General features: G+C 42.9%; 2 protein-coding genes across 4 annotated transcripts in view; one reads left to right on the top strand and one right to left on the bottom strand.

The window, feature by feature from the left end:
* LOC115107736 (discoidin, CUB and LCCL domain-containing protein 1-like) overlaps positions 1–3344 on the top strand; it is a 44633-nt gene extending 41289 nt beyond the window's left edge. For both annotated transcript variants that reach the window (XM_065008767.1, XM_029631325.2), the window contains exons 14-15: positions 630–749; positions 1492–3344. In XM_065008767.1, coding sequence (XP_064864839.1) covers positions 630–749; positions 1492–2060 — 689 coding nt within the window. In that variant the 3' untranslated portion in view covers positions 2061–3344. The remainder of the gene's footprint in view (positions 1–629; positions 750–1491) is intronic.
* Positions 3345–5310: 1966 nt separating this feature from the next.
* Positions 5311–22073, bottom strand: LOC115107735 (Golgi-associated PDZ and coiled-coil motif-containing protein). 2 transcript variants are annotated; one of them, XM_029631323.2, is made up of 9 exons: positions 21546–22073; positions 12364–12528; positions 12136–12159; positions 10683–10858; positions 10435–10600; positions 10235–10330; positions 9936–10100; positions 9167–9341; positions 5311–7307 (listed from the first exon to the last, which is right to left on the bottom strand). In XM_029631323.2, exons 1-9 carry the CDS (start codon positions 21813–21815, stop codon positions 7189–7191), a joined length of 1356 nt encoding a protein of 451 aa, XP_029487183.2. In that variant the 5' UTR covers positions 21816–22073; the 3' UTR covers positions 5311–7188. The 2 variants fall into 2 exon arrangements, with proteins under 2 accessions (XP_029487183.2, XP_029487184.2); XM_029631324.2 differs by lacking the exon at positions 12136–12159.
* Positions 22074–22081: the final 8 nt, after the last annotated feature.

Here is a 22081-nt window from a genome sequence, read left to right as displayed (position 1 = left end):
GTCAAATATGTCATACGTACTGTACATCAAATGTAATCATTTGTATGTTGAAGATGAGCCTTAGAAATAAGCTATAGGCAGGAAACTATAAGCAATAGAAAAATCCATGTTGTTCTGCTAATGCCCAGTCAGCTAACAGGTTGTATATTGTTCCTTATCATCATGACTGTTTTAATGAAACCGACAGATGCCAGCTTTATTGATCTGTGACAACATGTCTGTCAGTCTGTGTGGTGGGGGGTTGTGGGTAGTAAAAGCCGGTCAGGGCTTGTCTCTGAGAGCAGACAGACGAGCTCCAGCATGCACACCGGGCCACATCCATAAGCATGGGTCCAACTGCCAGCTTCTCACCCCCCTTGCCCTACCCTCATCCACTTCTATCCTCCACATGACTAAAGCAGACAGAGAATTTGAAACAGAACCATATCTATAGTAGAGCATGACTCTCGTTCCTGGCGTCTCTAAAAGAAGGGCTCACATATAGAAGCCTCAGCAGTTTGTGTCAGCCAGTCAGCTGTAATTTGGTGCTTATCTCTGTGCTGTCCCTGCTAGATTCCTGTCATTATGTCTGTCTGTGGAGTTAACCATTGTCTTTTTACTGTCTCTGCCTGCCTGCCCTCGGCGCTCAGGTTGCTGGAAGCAGATCAAGCAGCCGTTTGCCAGGCACCAGTCCACAGAGTTCACCATCAGCTACAGCTCAGAGAAGGACCCCATACAGAAACTAGACCTGGTCACCAGCACCATGGCAGGTGAGGACACATGATGCACACACAGAGGTGTATGCCCATACACCCACACGCCTCCTGTCATCCCAGCTCAAGAGCCTATGGAGGCACCACCACCTATTGAACTTCTATTTTCCTCCATGAGTATCTGAGTTACTTGTATTGATTCATAATAACTCCACAGCCCAGGCAGTGTGTGGTGAAGCTCTCCATTCTTTACAGACATAACCCCACTCACAGTAACCGTGAAACACTCTGTTGTGATTAGTTTACAGTTCTCTGCTCAGTCCATGGCCAAAGCAATCTAGAATTCATTGTAAGCTCCTGTTTCAGTGTCTGAACGAACCATACAACGAAGACTTCAGTGACAATCCTCTCTTCTCTGGCTCGTATCAGTAATTCTATGTAATTCTGGGTGAGCTAGAGAGGAGAAAATTGTGTCCTTTTGATATGTAAAGGAGTCATATTATCCATTATAACTGAGTGAAAACAATGAGGTTGGTGTTTTAAAAGCTCTGACGAAGGCCGTGAGGCCGGTACGTAGGGCTTGATAAAGAGCAGTGATACTATCAAGAGCGGTGTGCGGGTTTCTTCTTTTTTCTCATTTTGTTCAGCTGTTACCATGCACCTGCAAAAAAAGATAGCTCAGATGTGCAAGTGCCTTTTGAATTTTGAATATGCTCATTCCAAAACAGTCACGTTTGAACACCATGGCACTGGTAATAAAGTTCTGCTCTTAAGTGACCCGTGTCCTTGTGTCCTCCAGAGTACCAGCAGCCTCTGATGATTGGGACGGGCACAGTGACCAGGAAGGGCTCTACGTTCAGGCCCATGGACACCGAGACCAAGGAGGACCCTAGCGACCCGCCCACCCACTACAACTACCTGCACACAGCCAACCAGTACGCCCTGCCCCTCACCAACCAGGAGCCAGAGTACGCCACACCCATCTTCGAGCGCCACACCTTCCACAAGGATGGCTTCCTGCCAGATCCGGCCAACTACTGCGTTCCAGGTGTTGTCCTCAGCAAGACCCCCTCCTTTAAAACCATGGACAGGAAAGCAGGGGTGGGCTCCTCCGGGGGCTACCAAACCCCCCAAGTCAAAACAGACCGGGGACACAGTAACTCTGAGGGGGTCTACGACAGCCCCAAGGTGAACAAGCCTGTGGCCCAGAGCAAGAGCTGTGGCTGCTCAGACTACCAGAGACCCCAGGCCAAGCCAGCAGCGCTGGAGAGCTACTCCACCCCCAGGGACTGTGTGAGGGTGGCCCCCGCCATTGGCCACAGGCCGGACCATCGACCAGACCCTGAGGGCAGCTCTGGAGGAACCTGATGATGGAACATCTATGGGACTACAGGACAAACTGTTAAACTGTGATTTCTATCAGTTCACGGACGTTTTAGATGGACCTCACTGTAGTAAACACAACCAATCTCATCTAAATGGTAAATTATTTCTCAACTGACTTCCGGCATGCGGGAGACGACAGTGTTTGTGTTTGCTGTGTGAAACGGAGCTACAGGATGAACTGGGTGCATCTCTGAGGCTCTGCAAGCAGACATCAAAATACAGATGGTTACTTTTATTTTCCTCTTTATGAGGTGATTTATTAAAAAGAAAATAGTGATGAGACAGGACATGTCCCTAAAAATGGGAAAATACCTCCCCTCATTCTCAACTGTGACTGATGTTTGTGACTGTAACATAAGATTGAGACAATGTGACTCGGTTCCTTGACTGTACAGTATATTATGAGGTCATGGTGAAGCTGTTTTCAGCAGGAAGACATAGAGGAAGCAGAGTGCTTGTTAAGTAAAGCAGCACCCAGTTTAACGTGGCAGATTTGTGTGTCCCCAGCGGGTCCTACTATAGGGCGATTTATGCAGTCAGTGGAGTTGGCTCTTAACAGAGAACTGTAAGGACACACTGTGACTGAAAGGACTGGTGTCACCGCATGGGGTCCCCCACAATGGGGGTTCTGTTACCATGTTGCAGGTGGCTCTATGCTCTAAAGCCGAGCGGCTGCATCGCTGCTCTGTATCAAAGTCTGGAGGCAGATCTGGCCAGTGTGGGCAGAGAGCCCATGAATAGGCAATGGGAGAGAGTGTACAGTTAGTCTGGCATATTTAGAAATACCTAACTGGGGATTTAGGGGAGTACAACTGGACTACAACACATCACAGAGCTGTTTTTATATGATCTGTTAAACTGAACTAGATCAAGAACTACTGTAAAGGCCTGTTCTTTTTTTAAATGGATGTTGAACACAAAGCCATGTTAAATGGTACCATTCCTACAGTGTATACATACATGTGCATAGTTTGAACATGTTTATTGTCAAGAGTAAAGAAAAAAAACTAGAATTGCTGTCTTGTGCTGTGGACTATATTAAAAGCACCAGTGAGTGTGGTGTTGCTGCTGTGTACGAAAGACCTTAGGGTGTAACTAAGAACTCTTTAATTTCTGTGAAATATTTTGTGGAGATCTTTCGAGCGGGGTTGTATGTAAGTGCAGTACTCCGTCTGATCGTTGCAAAAAGTTTGTCACTCTCATTCAAAGTGTGTCTACTGACTGTTGGCTGTAAACTGAGCCCTGAATAAAAACACCAGCAGTTGACCTCCACATGTCAAGGTCTCTTTACTATGTGAAAATGTGTCTCAGCAGCCTAGCCTCGGCCCTGGGACAACCGGCTTTCCAGTCCCAGCGCCCAGAGAAGCGGGAAGTCACAGGAACACCCCACCTCCACCAGCACTCCGCCTGTTTCTGTCTGTGAAGGAATGTGGTAGTTTGGTGTCAGACTGGGAGCAGCAGCTGCTGCTGCCCAGTCCTCTCAGCTCTGGGCCCAGCTGAAGAGAAGAGGGGAGAAGGCTGATTTGGGGTATGACAGCCTCACTGAGGGCCCTGATAACACATTACTGGTCTCTCCATAAGCGGGGGTTAGAGTGGTGGTCTGGTGGAGATAACCCTAGTCTGAGAAGAGACTGTTTGTGGCTATGATCCTTAGTGTGTGATGAGAGCGGGTGTGTGTGAGGTCATGTCTGCCAGTGGGCTGGGCCTAGTCCAGCGGTTCACACGGGTGTGGAGCACCGTTTACACCTCCAACCCAAAGCTACCTGAAAGCTCAGATTCAGAGCAGCTCTTTCTGTGACTACACTGCTTCTTGCGGACTGCCGACTTTGTGATTTTAGCTTTGTTCACGTGAGCTTCAAGGGTATCAGTTTTGTACTGTATCTCATTGGTAAATTCTAAATGGCAGGAAAAACATTAACCTAAAACTAGAGCGCGTTTACAAGTATTTGGATACATGATTCTTCTTCTTACCATAATTGTCTGTATGAAGTCCAGTTTGATATGAATCGTAACTGTATGTTTTTTCATTTGCTAAATGTTCAGTATGTGTCTATTCACTGTGAATAATTGACGACTGCTGTATTGATAAACCTCAGAATGCACTACCAGTGGTTCTAGCGTTTACATCTCCCCCTGGTGTTCATTGTAGTTCACTGAAAAAAGCAATAGTATTAGTAACAGTACACATCAGAAAAATAACTTCCAGTTTAATCAGTCTGCTTCTCATTGTCAGAAATGTGGATCTTCACATTTCAACCTAGTGACGATGAAGATCTATCTTTCATATATTGAAGGAAGGCTATACACATACACTGTACAGACCAGATTGGGCAAATACATTGAAGTTTATTCAAAGGTTTCATGTCATACATTAACTACAGATAAGACATTTATACCAAATCGTCCAACATTTCAGAAACCCATTTTATGACAAAAATAAATAATTGTATTCCTCAAAAGCAAAGAACAAGGTCAGGGAAAACCTGTGTCCAAAAAGGGAGCCTTTGTTTCTTCAGTCAGAAGCACTGGCAACAACATTCTCTATGACATGCTGCTGTCTAGTGCCACTCTGTGTGTCATTTCACTAACGTTAAGCAGGGAACTGTCCTTGGCTTGGACACGTCCTTCATGAAGAGCATTTGAGTTTGATCAAAGCGCAATTTATACTGACCAAAAATATAAATGCAACATTTTAACTGATTTTACAGAGTTGCAGTTCATATAAGGAAATCAGTCAATTGAAATAAATAAATGAGGCCCTAATCTATGGATTTCACATGACTGGGCAGGGGCACAGCCATGGGTGGGCCTGGGAGGGGATAGGTCCACCCATTTGGGAACTACACCCAACCAATCAGAATTAGTTTTTCCCCACAAAAGGACTTTATTGCAGAAATAAATACTCAGTTTCATCAGCTGTCCAGGTGGCTGGTCTCAGACGATCCCGCAGATGAAGAAACCGGATGTGGAGGTCCTGGGCTGGCGTGGTTACACGTGGTCTGTGGTTGTGAGGCTGGTTGAATGTACTGCGAAATTCTCAAATACGACATTGAAGGCGGCTTATGGTAGAGAAATTAACATTCAAGTCCCTGGCATCAGCTCTGGTGGACATTCCTGCCGCTTCTTGATATGCCATACCTGTCAGGTGGATGGATTATCTTGGCAAAGGAGAAATGTTCACTAATAGGGATGCAAACAATTTTTAGAGAAATAAGCTTCTTGTGCATATGGAAAAATTCTAGGATCTTTTATTTCAGCTCATGAAACATGAGACCAACACTTTACATATTGCATTTACATTTTTGTTTAGTGTAGATAAAAAATTAAATAAACAGTAACTGCAGATTAGCTATGAATGAGGTCAAGATTGGAACACAAGGCTGCAGGTTGTCATCATGACCCCCTCAGCCCTCAGTATGGGGGTACATTTGTAATGAGTACAGTAGAGAGATGCTAGCTACTACAGTAGCTAAATTCCAATATGAATCTACAGAAATGCACTGATTTCAAGTTTAAAAACAGCTAATACATTTATATAGTATACACAGAACTTTCTATAGTCTCAAAGATGATAGTTTGTGGATTTTATTTTGAAATTGATCTTCAGTGCATAAAAACCTGTTTGCATGCACACAAACCTTTTGGTTGTGTGAAATTCATAGATTAAAGCTGGAAACTCCCATCCCTCAGACAGGTTGATAACCGCTCTTAATATCAGAATACGGTGCAGCCGACACAGCCGTCAGTCATCTTTTGGGTCCTAACGAGTCTGAAAACACAACGACTGATACAAGATCACAGCACACCAGTAATAGAGAAGGGTGGGAAAACAATACAGCGAAGGAACTTCAGGGACAAGCAAGATATGTACTTTACTTGAAAAGGGACAAGCAAGATATGTACTTTACTTGAAAAGGGACAAGCAAGATATGTACTTTACTTGAAAAGGGACAAGCAAGATATGTACTTTACTTGAAAAGGGACAAGCAAGATATGTACTTTACTTGAAAAGGGACAAGCAAGATATGTACTTTACTTGAAAAGGGACAAGCAAGATATGTACTTTACTTGAAAAGGGACAAGAACAAAGGCGGTAAAGGAGAAATCCTAGTTGAGTTTAAAGATATTGCACTTCTAATTTCTGGCAACGGAGCTTGTGGTAATATATATATATATTTGTGAAAGAAATACTTCCAGAGTTATCAGTAACTTTGTCATACACAACTTGTTTTCAGAGAACATTAGCCAGTGTGTGTGCACCTCAGAGTAAACGGCAAGGACATTGAACAGTATGAAGACAACGAGGTAGCACACAAGATGCATTGCTCAGAGGGCCCCATCTTTAAATTAAAATGTTGTGTAATGAGGACTATGGTAACATTCTGTGATACCATTGATCAAACACAGAGGGCACATCCTAATAGTTGAAATCCTTTGAATTCTGACAAAGTCTTTCTGTACATTCTGTTTTGACATCCAATAGGTGAATGTGGCTGTTCTATATTCTGAACACTTGAGGGCTAAGCCTACTTGTAGGTGGATCTTAGAGCAGTGCAGGTTTGACATGGGAGTAAACATGAGATCATAATCAGTGGTAGAAGATGAACATTACAGTTGAGGGAAACCCCTCTACACAAGCTACATGTGTAAGAGATAAATAAAAGCCAACATTTATGAAGGGAGAAGATTTCCTCAGCCTAGTAAAACAGTATTCATTACCAGCAGGGCAGTCTCACAGTAAGGAAGTGTCGTCTTAATGTGGAGGCAAATAGGATCAGTAACTATACACACAGAAAAATACCACTTAGTCCATCCATTCAATCATCTAGACCCACATCTTCTCCTCAATCTGTGGTCTTCTCTCATTGGCTCCTCACCGTTGCAGAATGATAGTAACAGGAATTCAAAAGAGCTTTGAGTGCGTTTCCATGACGACTTAATGATGAGTCGACTTTATCCCCATTTCTCCCCTCATACATCCTCCAGTGGACTCAGATGCAGTCCAGTCTCTCAAATCTCATAGAGTATAGTACAAAAATACATGTGCAGTCCAGTCTTTCAGCTCTTCCCCCTTCCTCCTCTGCACCCCTCCCCATTCCTCCCCGCCGCTCTAGGAGGTGCTCTTTCCGGACCCAGCAGTCTTAGACGGGGTCTCCTCCGATGGCGTCTCACTGAAGATCCCTGTGTCTCTGTTCTCTGGGCCGTCACCCACGGACATCTTTTCCAGGGCTGCAGCAAGCACATAGAGAGACAAACATGAATACACTCTCTCTCCTTCCTGTAGCATCTATCACTCTTGTACCAGCTGATATGCCATATTTTCTGTTCATTCACATATGCTCATATGGTATTGTGGCAGTCTAAAGTCCATTTGCTAGGCTTGGGCGGTATACCGTATATCAGGGTATTTGGAAATAGCCACAGGAGGCTTCTTAACAGCTTCCACTACCCCCAAGCCATAAGACTCCTGAACAGTTAATCAAATGGCTACCCGGGCTATTTGCATCGTCTCCCCCCCACCATCGATTTTACACTGCTGCTACTCTGTTTATTATCCATGCATAGTCAATGTACATATTACCTCGACTAACCTGTGCCCCCGCATATTGACTCTGTACCTGTACCCCCGTATATAGCCTCACTACTGTTATTTTACTGTTGCTCTTTAATTATTTGTTATTTTTCCTTCTATATTTGTAATTTTTCTTTTTTTTTTTACTTCAGTTTATTTTTGTAAATACTTAACATCTATTTTTCTCAACTGCATTGTTGGTTAAGGGCTTGTAAGTAAACATTTCACTACATGGTATATTCTGTTGCATTCGGCCTATGTGACAGATAAAAATTGATTTTATGTTTTTATTAACACCGTCAATACCGTTGAAATTTCTTTGAATTTGTTTTATACACTGAATATTTTTTTCCTGCTTTTGAAGTAAACACCAGTAGTCAACTTGTGCAATATGTTCGGTGATAAAAAAGGTTGCGTTCATTTCACTTGTCACATTATTTTTCATTCTGAAGCTTACCAGTGTTTGTTTACAAGCACACAACGATGAGGATCTGGAGACTTGTGAGTCACTCACTGTTGTGCAGCATACGCCAGTTGATCTAGTTACAACTAAATGTTTGTTGTGCTGGGGACAATAAAAGGTCACTCTAAAATGTGCAGTTTGGTCATACAACACAGGTGTCTCAAGTTGAGGGAGCGTGCAATGGGCATGCTGACTGCAGGAATGTCCACCAGAGCTGTTGCCAGAAAATGTAATGTTCATTTCTCTACCATAAGCCGCATCCAACGTTGTTTTAGAGAACTTGGCAGTACATCCAACCGGCCTCACAACCGCAGACCACGTATAACCACGCCAGCCCAGGACCTCAACATCTGGCTTCTTCACCTCAGACCACGTATAACCACGCCAGCCCAGGACCTCAACATCTGGCTTCTTCACCTCAGACCACGTATAACCACGCCAGCCCAGGACCTCAACATCTGGCTTCTTCACCTCAGACCACGTATAACCACGCCAGCCCAGGACCTCAACATCTGGCTTCTTCACCTGCGGGATCATCTGAGACCAGCCATCCAGACAGCTGATGAAACTAATGAATATTTCTGTCTGTAATAAACCCTTTTATGGGGAAAAACTCATTCTGATTGGCTGGAACTGTGCCCCTGCCCAGTCATGTGAAATCCATAGATTAGGCCCTAATTCATTTATTTAAATTGACTGATTTTATTATATAAACTGTAACTCAGTTGTTGCATGTTGAATTTATATTTTTGTTCCGTACTCAAAGGCTCAGTGGGGTTTCAAAATGGCACCCCATGTGCTCAGTGCAGGTACTACCGAATATCCAGGTATGGCACAAGGTCAGTATGAGTATGACAATCTGGATACAGCCCAAGCCTACCATTTACACATTAACACAAAGACCCCCATTTGTATAATGCAAGTGAATGTGAAGTAAAAGCACTGTTTAAAATGCAAGTACATGAAAATAAAGCCCTACTACTGTGAAAACTACATGTGCGTTTTTTATGATCAATGAAAGCCCAGGACTGAGGTACAGTAGAGATAACTTGCCTTGTAGTGATGCTGAGTCTGCTGTGCCGTTGTTCCTGCTGGCGGCTGACCCCTCCTCCAGCTCATCCAGGTAGAGGCGGTAGCGATGGCCGCTGTCATCCTCATACTCCACGTTCTCATCGTCAGAGTCCACCTCCGGGGCCACGTACACCACCTCAAACTCTATCTCTCCCCTCTGGGGGACACAGAGGCAGACACACACGCACGCACGCACGCACACACGCACTGGCAGGCACACGGACAAACACAAACACACACACACACGCACACACAGACACGCGCACACACAGACACGCGCACACACAGACACGCGCACACACAGACACGCGCACACAGACACACACACAGAGCAGTGTGAGAGAAAACTTAACAATATGTTACCCAAAAGCTAAGTTGGTTTGTTTGTTTGCCGAGGCATGATTAACTGTTTTTCCCCAATCCACAGAAGCAGTCCCACAGGCTAAATGAACCAAACCCAGCATGAACATCCATTCAATTACTCCAGAGTGTGGGCTGACTAAAGTTAAGGAAAGACATGACTGTCTCAGTAAAAGTTGGAACCCCCAGGCTAAACACTAACTGGGTGTCACAGAGAGGGTGACAAAAGGCTTTTGAAATGTGGATCACAAAAGGAACGTATTTGCTTTTTACTATGGTTTTACTTAACCTGGTCCTAAGCTGTATATGCTGTAGCCAACTCTTCCACTGTAGCTAGTCACGTCATAATACATACAGTCATAACTTCTCTCTTCCTGGGACTGAGTCTGACCTGTTGTGAGAGGATGGTGACAGCCTCCTTGTGTTTGGCGTCCCTCAGGTTGATGCTGTTGACAGCCAGGATGGCATCGCCCACATGGAGCCCGCCACAGCGCTCCGCAGGCTGGGTAGGATGGATTTCTGAGATCAGGATGGGCACCCCGTGTTCCTTACCACCCTGTCCATCCAGAAATAACACACAGACATACACATAAATATTAGGGCATGGACCATTACAGATGAGCAACACACTATGGGTTGAGACATAGTTTTTAACACTTTCTGGTTTGGGCAAAAATTGGTGGTGTTTACCGTGATTGAAATTCCAAGTCCCTCGTGATCTTCTTTGGCCAGCACTACTTTACGAATAGGACCAACTCCTTGAGTCTTCTTCAGTATATCTGTTTCCTGAGAGAGAGATCAAACAAGCAAACAATTAGCGATACACAAAGAGGAAACAAATATCTTCACTACAATGAGAATCAAACCCCTCTACTCTGATGTCCACTCACATGCCCCACTGGAGACTCTAGGGGTTTCTTGGGGTCGTTGCGCCCCCTGCAGGCCCGAATAACTGTTTTGTGGCGGTGGAGGTGGATCTCAGCCTCCAGCTGGTTCCACAGCTTGTCGTGAGCGGGCCCCTTCATGTCCCGACCCAGCAGCTGGATCTGCTGTACTCTGGAGATGATGGATCCAAAGACAACTAGTTACTACAGTCAGCATTATTGGTTATTTCCGTCTAAGCTAGGGTTAGGGTTACCTTCCGGCCAGCTCCTTGTCCAGGTACTTGGCTGCCAATCTTGCCCCATAGACCTCAGCCTGCAGTACAGCGACGTGCCTACGGAGGGCCTCATTCTCCTTCTTATGCAGCTTGACCTCTGCCTCCAGCTTCACCTCCTTCACCTTCTCCTTCTTGTTGGCCTGCAGCTCCCTCTCCTGTCACACACAGGCAGGCAGGAGGGCACACACGCACACACACACACGCACGCACACGCACACACACACACACATGAGCACACGCACACACGAAGATAAATAGTTGAGTTAAACTCTACAGAGAGAACGAGTGCTGCGCTACATCCACAAATACCATGTCAAAGAGAAACATGGATACAGTATACAGTATAGATGAAAGTTAAATTAAATATCTACTTGAGGACAAGACACACACATGACACACAAGATATGTAACTGTGGATTTGGCTATTATAAGTTCAATGCACTAACCCTTATGATGACCATGATGAGCAAGTTGTCCATAGTGGTTAAGTTAGAGATTGAACAAAGGGTCAAAGATTTGAACTTAATCTTTAGAACACAGGTACAGCCAGTTGGTTCATCCAGAACTTGGCATCAAATTGACAACCAGAACAATTGGTCATTTCCTTTTGGAGAAAATGTGCTTACATTTTCTGATTTGTTATGATGAAAACATGACCACAATCACATATCAATTAAGCACAAAAACTGTTTTAAGTGAGAAGAAGGCATTCGTCTGAAGCCAAAAAAGGAAATTCATGTCACATGAGCACCACAATGCCTACTCCACCCATGCTCTACCAAGATTTTAGAGCACACAGCTTTGACTTACTACAGTAGCTAAGTTGGTCTATTGTAATTCAAACAATGTGTAGGCAGGTTGCTTAGGATTCAAAACTTCTCAAACAGCCTCTTAGCGGAGGTGCTCCCACAATGTGATTCGTACCGCAAACTTACAAAATAAACTATTGAATGCTTTTCACCGCACACCAAGACATTATCCCATTCTACTACTTTTTCAAACTTTTTAAATGATATGAAAGTAAGCTTAGCTTTTATAAGAACATCTGGCTTGATTGAATGAGCTTTTTTCTCTTGTAGTCATTTATTTCCCCTTTGCGCTTTGTTGACTATTGAGACAAAACTCTTTCCAAGTATCAAAACATGCATTTTCCTATCAAATCGGGCAACACAAATATACATGAATAGGCAATAACAAACAACAAAGCTACAGTAATTCCATATCTGATATCACTGTCAGTCATTGCTAGCACAAGCCCCATAGAGGGCCTGTTGGACTTATTAATGAGCAACTGTTGTCAGCATGAGCAGGAAAAGACCAAACTTGGGGTTAGGATGAGTACACAGACCAAGGCACAGACACATGCAAGACACAGACGCACAGCTATCACTAACCACAAAACCAGACACACAGACGACATGCACACACTTACCATCTCCTCCACTGAGGGAACAGGCTTAAGGTGAGAAGAACAGAGAAGGGGTCAAAGGTTAGAAAGGCAGAGTTCAAATCACAGCCAAGCAGTGGGGAAGCATACCACCATTTACCACTTTACAGACCCACTGGAACCTCAGCAGGTATACCCCCCAAAAATATATTAGCAGTCGTGTGTGTGTGTGTGTCTGTGCTTGTGTGTGTGTGTGTGTGTGTGGTGCCCTACCATCCTGTCTTTGATGGCGTCAGAGTCCACAGTCTGTCCAGCCTTGGCATGAAGCTGCAGCTGCATGGCATGAAGGTGGAGCAGCTGGTCGTGGACCTCCCTCTCCACCACCACCTTCTCCGCCTGCACGTCAGTCAGCTCCGAACGCAGGTCCACCAGCTGAGCCTGGAGGAGGGAGAGAGTTACATAAGTGTACACTTCTTCTGACTTCCAAGATTTTTAGGAACCCTAATCATTTATATATAGTGCAATCAGTGTGCCATGCCCATGCCATTATCCCAGCACAGATCAAATTAGATTTTGGATTGGTCTGTTTTACATTCTCTCTCTGTTCTCTTTCAGATTTTTCAACAAGTTTTTTCTTAGAAAGCAGGCTACTTTTTATTCAAGCCTGAATGAATTTTGCCAAAATGAATAGGCCTACAAATCCTGCGCTCGAGGTTGTCTATTGTATGCAAACAAAAACCTGAAAAAAATAAAATAAATTAATACAAAAAAAATTGTGCTAGTCTCTGGAGCCTATTGAGCTTGGCAACATGGGAAGCAGACTTAGGTTCAGAGACAAATCTTTATTTATTTATGCCATTGAACTGGGGCCACCTGCCTGTCACAGCTGTGGGAATGAATTCATCTTGGTATGAATGAGGTTCATATTTTAGGATTCACTCCACCTACGATGATGAAAGAGGAGTGTGCTTATCATGTGAATCTGACTGAATACTAAACAGCCTCTGTCTCCTAAATGATTTATCATCATCCTCAGACAGAGAGACTCATCTATCACTATTATAGTCAGGCCTTCATTATAAAGACTAAATCAAATAGAATAATCTATAGTACGAATATTCTATAGCTTCTCAAATGTAAGATAGGTAGGGGAAACAGTGACACACACACACACACGCACCAAAAAGGGCAGGACATCCTGATTGTGACACAGAGGGTTGGGCGGTGTGGAACATGGGCATCTCGTGGCTGGAGACTGAGTCACTGAGAGTGATCTCTGTATTAAATTTAAGGGGCTTTATTGGCATGGGAAACATTTTTATTTATTTAACTAGGTAAGCCAGTTAAGAACTACTACTTATTTACAATGAAGGCCTACACCGGCCAAACCCGGACGACGCTGGGTTAATTCTGCGCCGCCCTATGGGACTCCCAATCACGGCAGGTTGTGATACAGTCTATTTGAACCAGGGTGTTTGTCATGACGCCTCTAGCACTGAGATGCAGTGCCTTAGACCGCTGCACCACTTGGGAGCCCCAATCAATGCCAAAGCATGTGAAATAAACAAAACAAAAAATCAACAGTAAACATTACACTCACAAAAGTTCCAAAAGAATAAAGACATTTCAAATGTCATATTATGTCTATATACAGTGTCATAATGATGTGCAAATATTTAAAGTACAAAAGGGAAAATAAATAAACAAACATAGGTAGTATTTACAATGGTGTTTGTTCTTCACTGGTTGCCCTTTTCTTGTGGCAACAGATCACAAATTGTGCTGCTGTGATGACACTGTGGTATTTCACCCAATAGATATGGGAGTTTATCAAAATTGGTTTTGTTTTCGAATTATTTGCGGGTCTGTGTAATCTGAGGGAAATATGTATCTTTAATGTGGTCATCAATTTGGCAGGAGGTTAGGAAGTGCAGCTCAGTTTCAACCTAATTTTGTGGGCAGTGTGCACATAAGCCTGTCTTCTCTTGAGAGCCAGGTCTGCTACGGCTGCCTTCCTCAATAGCAAGGCTATGCTCACGGAGTCTGTACATAGTCAAAGATTTCCTTCATTTTGGGTCAGTCACAGTGGTCAGGTATTGTGCCACTGTGTACTTTCTGTTTAGGGCCAAATAGCATTCCAGTTTGCTCTGTTTTCTTGTGTCTACATCTGTGCTCTCTAATCTAATCAGAAAGGCTAAGACATGGGTCCTGCTGACCTGTCCTTTTCCTGATAAACTATGCCAGAGTAACAGTCCGGAGCCAAGGCTGAGGAATTCTTAATAGCTGAGCGATCACTTTATGTTTGGTTATTATTCTACAATCGATTTTTTTTGCATAAAAAAACCTTGCTCCCTCGACAAGAGACACAGTTGAGCTTTTTGCTCAAGTGTCGGCCACATAATGACAGAAAGCAATTCCCTGAAGCTTGGCTTCCCCGGCAGACATCTTCCACATTAAGCTTTTGAAGTCATTCACACACATGCAAAACTGATTCATCTCACATAAGGGGATAAACCCCCCATTGAAGTCTCAGTAGAAATAAAGAATAGTTTTAATAGATTTTTAACGGAGGAGGTAAAGTAGATCACACCAGCGGACCCCATCCTCATGGGGTCTGAAACAGGCACCAGCCAAGGCACCAAATGTCCTTACCTGTAGAAACACTAAGGAAATGAACATCTGGGTACCAGAGAGAGGCCCTGGACCTGAAGATATCCTTCCTCTTCAGTCTTACGGTCTTCAGCAAATATAGATCCAAATATAAATCTAGCCGATTTACACTCGTATTCATCTGGAATTCTGAGTTAGCCAAAATTCTGAATCTAGAAATGGATGCCCGCAATGGGTTCCAATGGCTGGGCAGGAAAAACAGGCTTGACTCACCAATCTGAGCCTTCAAGGTCTAGAAAACCTTCTACTCTACTTTCATGAGTGTTTATTCTGACAACACAGCAGCATTGCTAAGAATAGAATACCAACAGACCACATAAAATGGGTTAAGGTGCAACTACACTAGATCATTTTTAGCCAACACTAGTTTATATGCTGTTATAAACCGGGTGGTTCGAGCCCTGAATGCTGATTGGCTGACAATTGTGGTATATCAGACCGTATACAACAGGTATGACAAAACTTTTGTTTTTAGTGCTCTAATTACGTTGGTAACCAGTTTTTAATAGCAATAAGGCACCTCAAAGGTTTGTGATATATGGCCAATATACCACAGCTAAGGGCTGAGTCCAGGCACTCCACTTTGTGCCGTGCTTAAGAACAGCCCTTAGCCGTGGTATATTGGCCTTGTACCACACCCCCTCTGGCCTTATTTCTTAAGTAAGGTCCCAATGAGTAGAAAGCAGGGGTGTCAAACTCAAGCCTTTGAGGGCCTAGGGTCTTGCTGGCTTTGGTTTTTCCTTTCAATTAAAGATCAAGACAACCAGGTGAGGGGAGTTCCTTACTACTTAGGCTGTGGTCCAAACACGTAAAAGACGCACCCTATCCCCTCAGCCCTCAAATTAAGTGGACACTTCCGATGACGTATCATGACGTCTAACGAGTATACACTTCCAGGGTGAGGGAGGAAGGAATGGTTTTTAAAATGGACTGCCTTGTCCGGATGATTATGTATTCAGCCACTGGTAGCTTGTAGGTGCTTTATATGCGCTACAGTCAATTATGATTGCAAGACTACTTATATTAACTATATAATTATTAATATGCCTACTGTACGATAGCTAGCAAATTAATTTGCTAACTAACGTTAGCCTGCCTAGCTACTTCTGAAGAAGGATAAAAAATATTTATACTTCTATATAATTTCCAAAAGCTAATAAAAAAAAACATCTTATTTTTACGAGACGTGTTTGTGCATTAGTAGTACAATTTTTAACTTCTTTACATTTGTTCTCACTTTTTTTCTTTACTTACACTTGTATGTTGACTCCATATTGATATTGGGATTTTAGGTTTTGCCAGACTTTTGTTAGCAGATGTACAATCATCACGAATTGAATTATGGGGTGTTTTAGGCCCCGGAGTGAACATTATTGTACAACTAGACTAAAAAGGAGGGCTGAGGGCCTTACTTTGCAAACTTCCCTTGCTTGGCTAATCATTTGGACCGCCCTCCAAGATGGTGACGGGGATTCCCAAGTGGACAAGGGTGTGTCTTTTATGAGTTTGAACCGCAGCCCCGGTGACCTTAATTCTTCAATCAAGTACAAGGGAGGCAAGAAAACTCAGTGACACAGCCCTCCGTGGAATGAGTTTGACACGTGATATAAAACCCTATTCGCATGGGAATAGTATTAGTAGAGAACGTGGTTATGTATTTATCACTCTCTCTACTATTATTCTAATCACTCTCTCTACTATTATTCTTACATTTCACATTCTTAAAATAAAGTGGTGATCCTAACTGACCTAAAACAGGGAATTTTCACTAGGTTTAAATGTCAGGAATTGTGAAAACTGAGTTTAAATGTATTTGGCTAAGGTGTATGTAAACTTCCGACTTCAACTGTAACAACATGGTAGCAACACAACATGGTAGCAGCACAAAACATGTTACAAACATTATCGGGCTCAGACAACAGCACAAGGGCAAGAAGGTAGAGACAACAATACATCACACAAAGCAGCCACAACTGTCAGTAAGAGTTTCTCTGATTTAGTCTTTGAATGAAGAGATTGAGATAAAACTGTCCAGTTTGAGTGTTTGTTGCAGCTCGTTCCAGTCGCTAGCTGCAGCGAACTGAAAAGAGGAGCGGCCCAGGGATGTATGTGCTTTGGGGACCTTTAACAGAATGTGACTGGCAGAACGGGTGTTGTATGTGGAGGATGAGGGCTGCAGTAGATATCTCAGACAGGGGGGAGTGAGGCCTAAAAGGGTTTTATAAATAAGCATCAACCAGTGGGTCTTGCGACGGGTATACAGAGATGACCAGTTTACAGACTAGGGGCGGCAGGTAGCCTAGTGGTTAGAGCATTGGTCCAGAAACTGAAAGGATGCTGGATCGAATCCCCGAGCTGACAAGATAAAAACATCTGTCGTTCTAACCCTGAACAAGGCAGTTAACCCACTGTTCACATAACAGTATAACAAATAAGAATTTGTTCTTAATGGACTTGGCTAGTTAAATAAAATGTTAACAGAGGAGTGCAGTGATGTGTCCTATAAGAAACATTGGTGGCCGAATGGTAAAGAACATCTAGCCGCTCGAGAGCACCCTTAACTGCCGATCTATAAATGAGGTCTCCTTAATCTAGCATGGGTAGGATGGTCATCTGAATCAGGGTTAGTTAAGCAGCTGGGGTGAAAGAGGAGCGATTACGATAGAGGAAACCAAGTCAAGATTTAACTTTAGCCTGCAGCTTTGATATGTGCTGAGAGAAGGACAGTGCACTGTCTAGCCATACTCCCAAGTACTTGTATGACGTGACTAGCTCAAGCTCTAACCCCTCAGAGGTAGTAATAACACCTGTGGGAGGAGGGGCATTATTCTTACCAAACCACATTTGTTGTAGAGCACTTAACACAAAATCCAGTGAGGGGTCAGCTGAGTATAAGACTGTATCATCAGCAAATAAATGGATGAGAGAGCTTCCTACTCCCTGAACTATGTTGTTGATGTAAATTGAGAAGAGCGTGGGGCTTAGGATCGAGCCTTGGGGTACTCCCTTAGTGACAGGCAGTGGCTGAGACAGCAGATTTTCTGAGTGTATACACTGCACTCTTTGAGAGAGGTAGTTAGCAAACCAGCCCAAATACCCCTCGGAGACACCAATCCAGTGTGCCGGCCCACAAAAATTGAATGGTCTACCGTATCAAAAGCTTTGGCCAAGTAAATAAAAATAGCAGCACAATATTGCTTAGAATCAAGGGCAATGGTGACATCATTAAGGACCTTTAAGGTTGGAGTGACACATCCATGACCTGAGAGGAAACCAGATTGCATACCTGAGAGAATACTACAGACATCAAGAAACCAGTCAGTTGATCATTGACAAGTTTTTTGCAACACTTTTGATAAACATTGTAAAATAGAAATAGGCCTATAACAGTTAGGATCTTGGTTCCCAAATTTCTAAACCATACCAAACCACCTTTGGTATAGCGTCACCATAATATTTGAATTTAGAAAGTGTGTTCATAATCATTAGGATATTTTAGCAATCCGCAATATAAGATGTCCTAAATACCCCCTAGCCTTCAGATGTGAGCTAAACAATGCATTTGCACTTGATATGCGTTTTTAGGCTATGAATGAGGAAGTGAACTTGTCATTTCCAAACATTTAGCTCTGTTGTATGCTGCTTTGCGATCTATTAAAACCTAGGGTTGCATTAAATAGGCGCAATATTTTTTATTGATACATTTGGCAATGTTCAACTCATTCACACATAACGTATAAACAAAAGCATTCACTGTGAAAGTTGATACATCTAGGCCCTTCATATATAGGCTGTGCACAGCACTGTTCAATTTATCGAGTCAGTTTGTTTCTTTGCTCAAAGTGCGAGCAACACCTGTCAAACTCAGACATTTCTCTCAAAACACAGGAATGTCGATTCACACGGGACATGTATTATCAGATGATTTTGGAGTTTGCCAAAAAAAACAGTAGGTTATTCTGGCTGGAATTGTTACTCTCCTGCCATGTAGAAATTACCGACATGGCAGATTCGGACAGGACTAAAATTACAAAGACGTGGTGTTTTGTGCTCATGCACATATTTACACTACCCAACCTCCCCAGTAAAACTAATCCAGTCCGAATAAGGTTGTAGGCAACCTAAAACTCTTCTTGAGCCATATTCACACGGGACTAGTATTCCTAAAGAACATTGGTTATGTATGGTCTTCTGTGTGAGAACCTAGATTAATATTGGGCGATTCCACGACAGCTGAAAATATTTTGGGCATTCGGAGGAAGGATGTTCAACATGCTTTTTACATTTCTTTTTTTATCATCATGATGAAATTGTCGATTTTAGGCCCTTTTTAGACTTATACAGGCCTCCTGTAAAACCCTATGAACTGTGAACCGTACATGATACAGACGACATATTGGTGTCATTATATTCCTTTATAGTGCTCCCTCAAATATGGAGTAGCCTATGTTCAGTTCATGAAAGACATTTTCACATTCATTTATTCAACATTAAAAAAATCTCAAAACGACCCTTTTTGATTTTGCCTTTTTTTAGACATATTGTTTGAAGGCTCTACAGTGCGACCATTTGACTTGCATATGCGCCTAAATATTTTGCTGTGCGACCTGGATTTTAAATTTAGGAGCACCGGGGCGCCTAGAAGAATGAAGGATTCTAGCTTTAATACCTCATAGTTTTCATTGCGCTCCTAAATGTCTTTGTGTGCACCTACATTTTTCAATGAGGCACAGACGTGCTCCTTGTCAACTAAGGTCAGCATAGAGCCCTGTGTTTGCAACAATATACTCTTCAAACACATCACATTTCCAGAGTGGGCTCTCTGCTAATTTTAAAGATATGACCCATTTTTTGTTCTTCTTCATAGAAATAGACAGCACGGGTAATTAACCAATCACAGTTCTCCTTTAGGCTTGCACATTCAGAAAGTCCCCAGCAGTGGGAGAACCCTTTGAATCCACTTTTCCATTCACAGTGTTGGTGGTGCTCATAAAATTGATCACACCTTCAGAATTAGCAGAGAGCCCATTCTGGAAATGTGATGTACTTGTAGAGTATATTGTTCCAAATAATATGTCTTAAAATCAACAAGGGTAGTTGTGGTGCTGTAAACAGCAAACCCTCTTACCATACCCTTCCAGCACCTTACCAGTTAGGAGGCTAATAGAGCCCAGCTGAGGTTCATTAGTCAATCATGTGTGTGATTGTTCAGCCAATCAGACCAAACAGTTGAGTAGGCTGCTGCTGCTCACATTCAGGGGGACAAAGGACTGGAGACAATATCAGACAGGTTGGGAGCTAAAATAATTTGAGAGACCTTAGTGACTGAAGTTATATGTTAAGTAACTTAATCTTGAGCCTATATGTTTGTAAAATGTAATACATCTGAAATGTTAACAGTTTACTTTTCCTCTACCCTGAGACCCCTTCTAGTTCTGGTCTGTGGCCCCTCCCAAGGCTCTGCTGCAGTAGTTGATTCATATTTTTGATATTGAATAAATTGAAATTGTATTAAAGAATCAAGAAACTTTATATTTAGAGAATAATAATACCAAGATGTCTACCATGTAGGCCTACTGTTCCCCGATCAAAGGGTCTCACAGGAGGCATGTATAGGCCTAAAATGGGCACGTACTTTCATGATATTCTCAATGGTTTGTGAAAAAAGCTTTTCAAACATCCTTCCTCCCATTGAAGTTTGAGAATTTCCAGAACAATCTGCAATACCAAAAATATTTTCTGCTTCTGCTGATGTGGAATCTAACAATTATTAGTGAACTTCCCATCCTCCAGTATTTGACATTTCTATGCCCTTACCTTGGTGCCTTTGATGTGTTTTATCATGTGTTTCTGACCTGCCCTTCCTGCTGTAATGTGACCATTGTGTCAACCTGTCATTAGCTCAAAGCTACCTTAGGTAGGTGGAAAACATGTAGGCCTAGTTAAAAATTTAACAATACAGATCTAACCTACTTTCTCTAAATAGATCTTAACATAAATATAATTGGTCACACACCAATGGCTGTAACCAGTGGACAGAACAGGCATTTCACAAATCCAATCATAGTGGATTTTCCACAGATTTGGTTTACTTTAGCCATGTCATATACCCTTAGGCCATGACTTTGTAGTAGGTGTTGTTGGGTGCCAACTGGTTGTGTAAAGCCAGAATTCCTGATCTCAGCACTATACTGCGCTGAAGGTAGAGGCTGAAATGCAGTATCAATTTACATACAGGCAGTAATAGGAACTCTACGGTAGTCATAAGAATTGCTGGGAAGGTGTTGACAGAGTCAACTACACCACTGACCAAACAATGGCTATTGAGCATGGTGAGGTCATACATGGTGGAGTAAGGGTCAGGATGATCCTTGTTTCTGTTTCTCTCATCAATAGATTTTACAACGTAAAGTGGCTGTCAAATATTGTGTGTGTACTCTCACCTAATTCTTATTCTGTCAATTGCCAGAGCAGAAATGCAGATTGTCAACAAGTTACACAACAGATATTGATGATACTGGGTGGTCAATTTCAAACTTTTAGGAAGGGACAATGTACGGAAGTTGTTGTTTGGGATCATGTCGAGCCATCTATCCTCGACCTGTCACTCAACTGGATGTCCAGAGACGCACGGTCATGCATGGAGAGAGCTATGAAGGACATTCGAATTCTGACAGCTAACTAGGAGCTAGCTTGTTGGCCTACACAGCATAAGTATACCATTAACATATCAAATGATCATGCGCATCCTTTTTAGCATTTATACAAGACAAGTTTGCGCTCACCTCTACTTTGTGATTAAGTTGAAAAATCGTCTGGGCTTTGTGGCAAAGCTGAGCAAAACAGGAGCTGAGACTTGTCATCTTTTGACGACCCTCGTATGTGATGTCAGCTTGATCTGGGTCGATTTCTCCAAGTAGTAAATCGACGTCAACAAACGCCTTGTCAAACTCCTTCTCCAGAACCTCAAGCCACCGAAACATGGAAATCCCCGTGCCTGGACTGACCAGGGCCGTGCCCTGGGCTGACGGAGAGGCGCCGGCCGAGGCAGACATGTCCAACAGTGCAGGCTAAAAGCTAAAGCTAGCCGACTAACCGATTCCCTTCACAAATAAAATCAGCGCTTTGTTTCCGCCACCCTGTATAAGTTAACTGAGTCGTAATACCAGAGTCACAATGTACTCTAAATGCCCTAATCATAAGAAAATGTTTATTTTCAGAAAAGACTAGCTAAAATAAATGTATTTGGTTCTTTCCCAAAACACTAATCCTACCAGGAAATCCGAAATCTGATACGGATCATAGCTATGAATCGACTACA

This window comes from Oncorhynchus nerka, linkage group LG24, assembly GCF_034236695.1.
Source record: "Oncorhynchus nerka isolate Pitt River linkage group LG24, Oner_Uvic_2.0, whole genome shotgun sequence".
Taxonomy (NCBI): Eukaryota; Metazoa; Chordata; class Actinopteri; order Salmoniformes; family Salmonidae; genus Oncorhynchus; species Oncorhynchus nerka.
This window is presented reverse-complemented; position numbering and strand designations above follow the sequence as displayed.

Bases quoted from the DNA above. Each gene is read 5' to 3' on its own strand.
- LOC115107735 (XM_029631323.2), bottom strand. From the start codon at position 21,815: ATGTCTGCCTCGGCCGGCGCCTCTCCGTCAGCCCAGGGCACGGCCCTG. The intron at 12,529-21,545 runs GTGAGCGCAAAC...TCCCTCCTCCAG, and splicing joins AACTTAATCACAAAGTAGAG to GCTCAGCTGGTGGACCTGCG. The intron at 10,331-10,434 runs GTGAGTGGACAT...TCTCTCTCTCAG, and splicing joins TAGAGTCTCCAGTGGGGCAT to GAAACAGATATACTGAAGAA.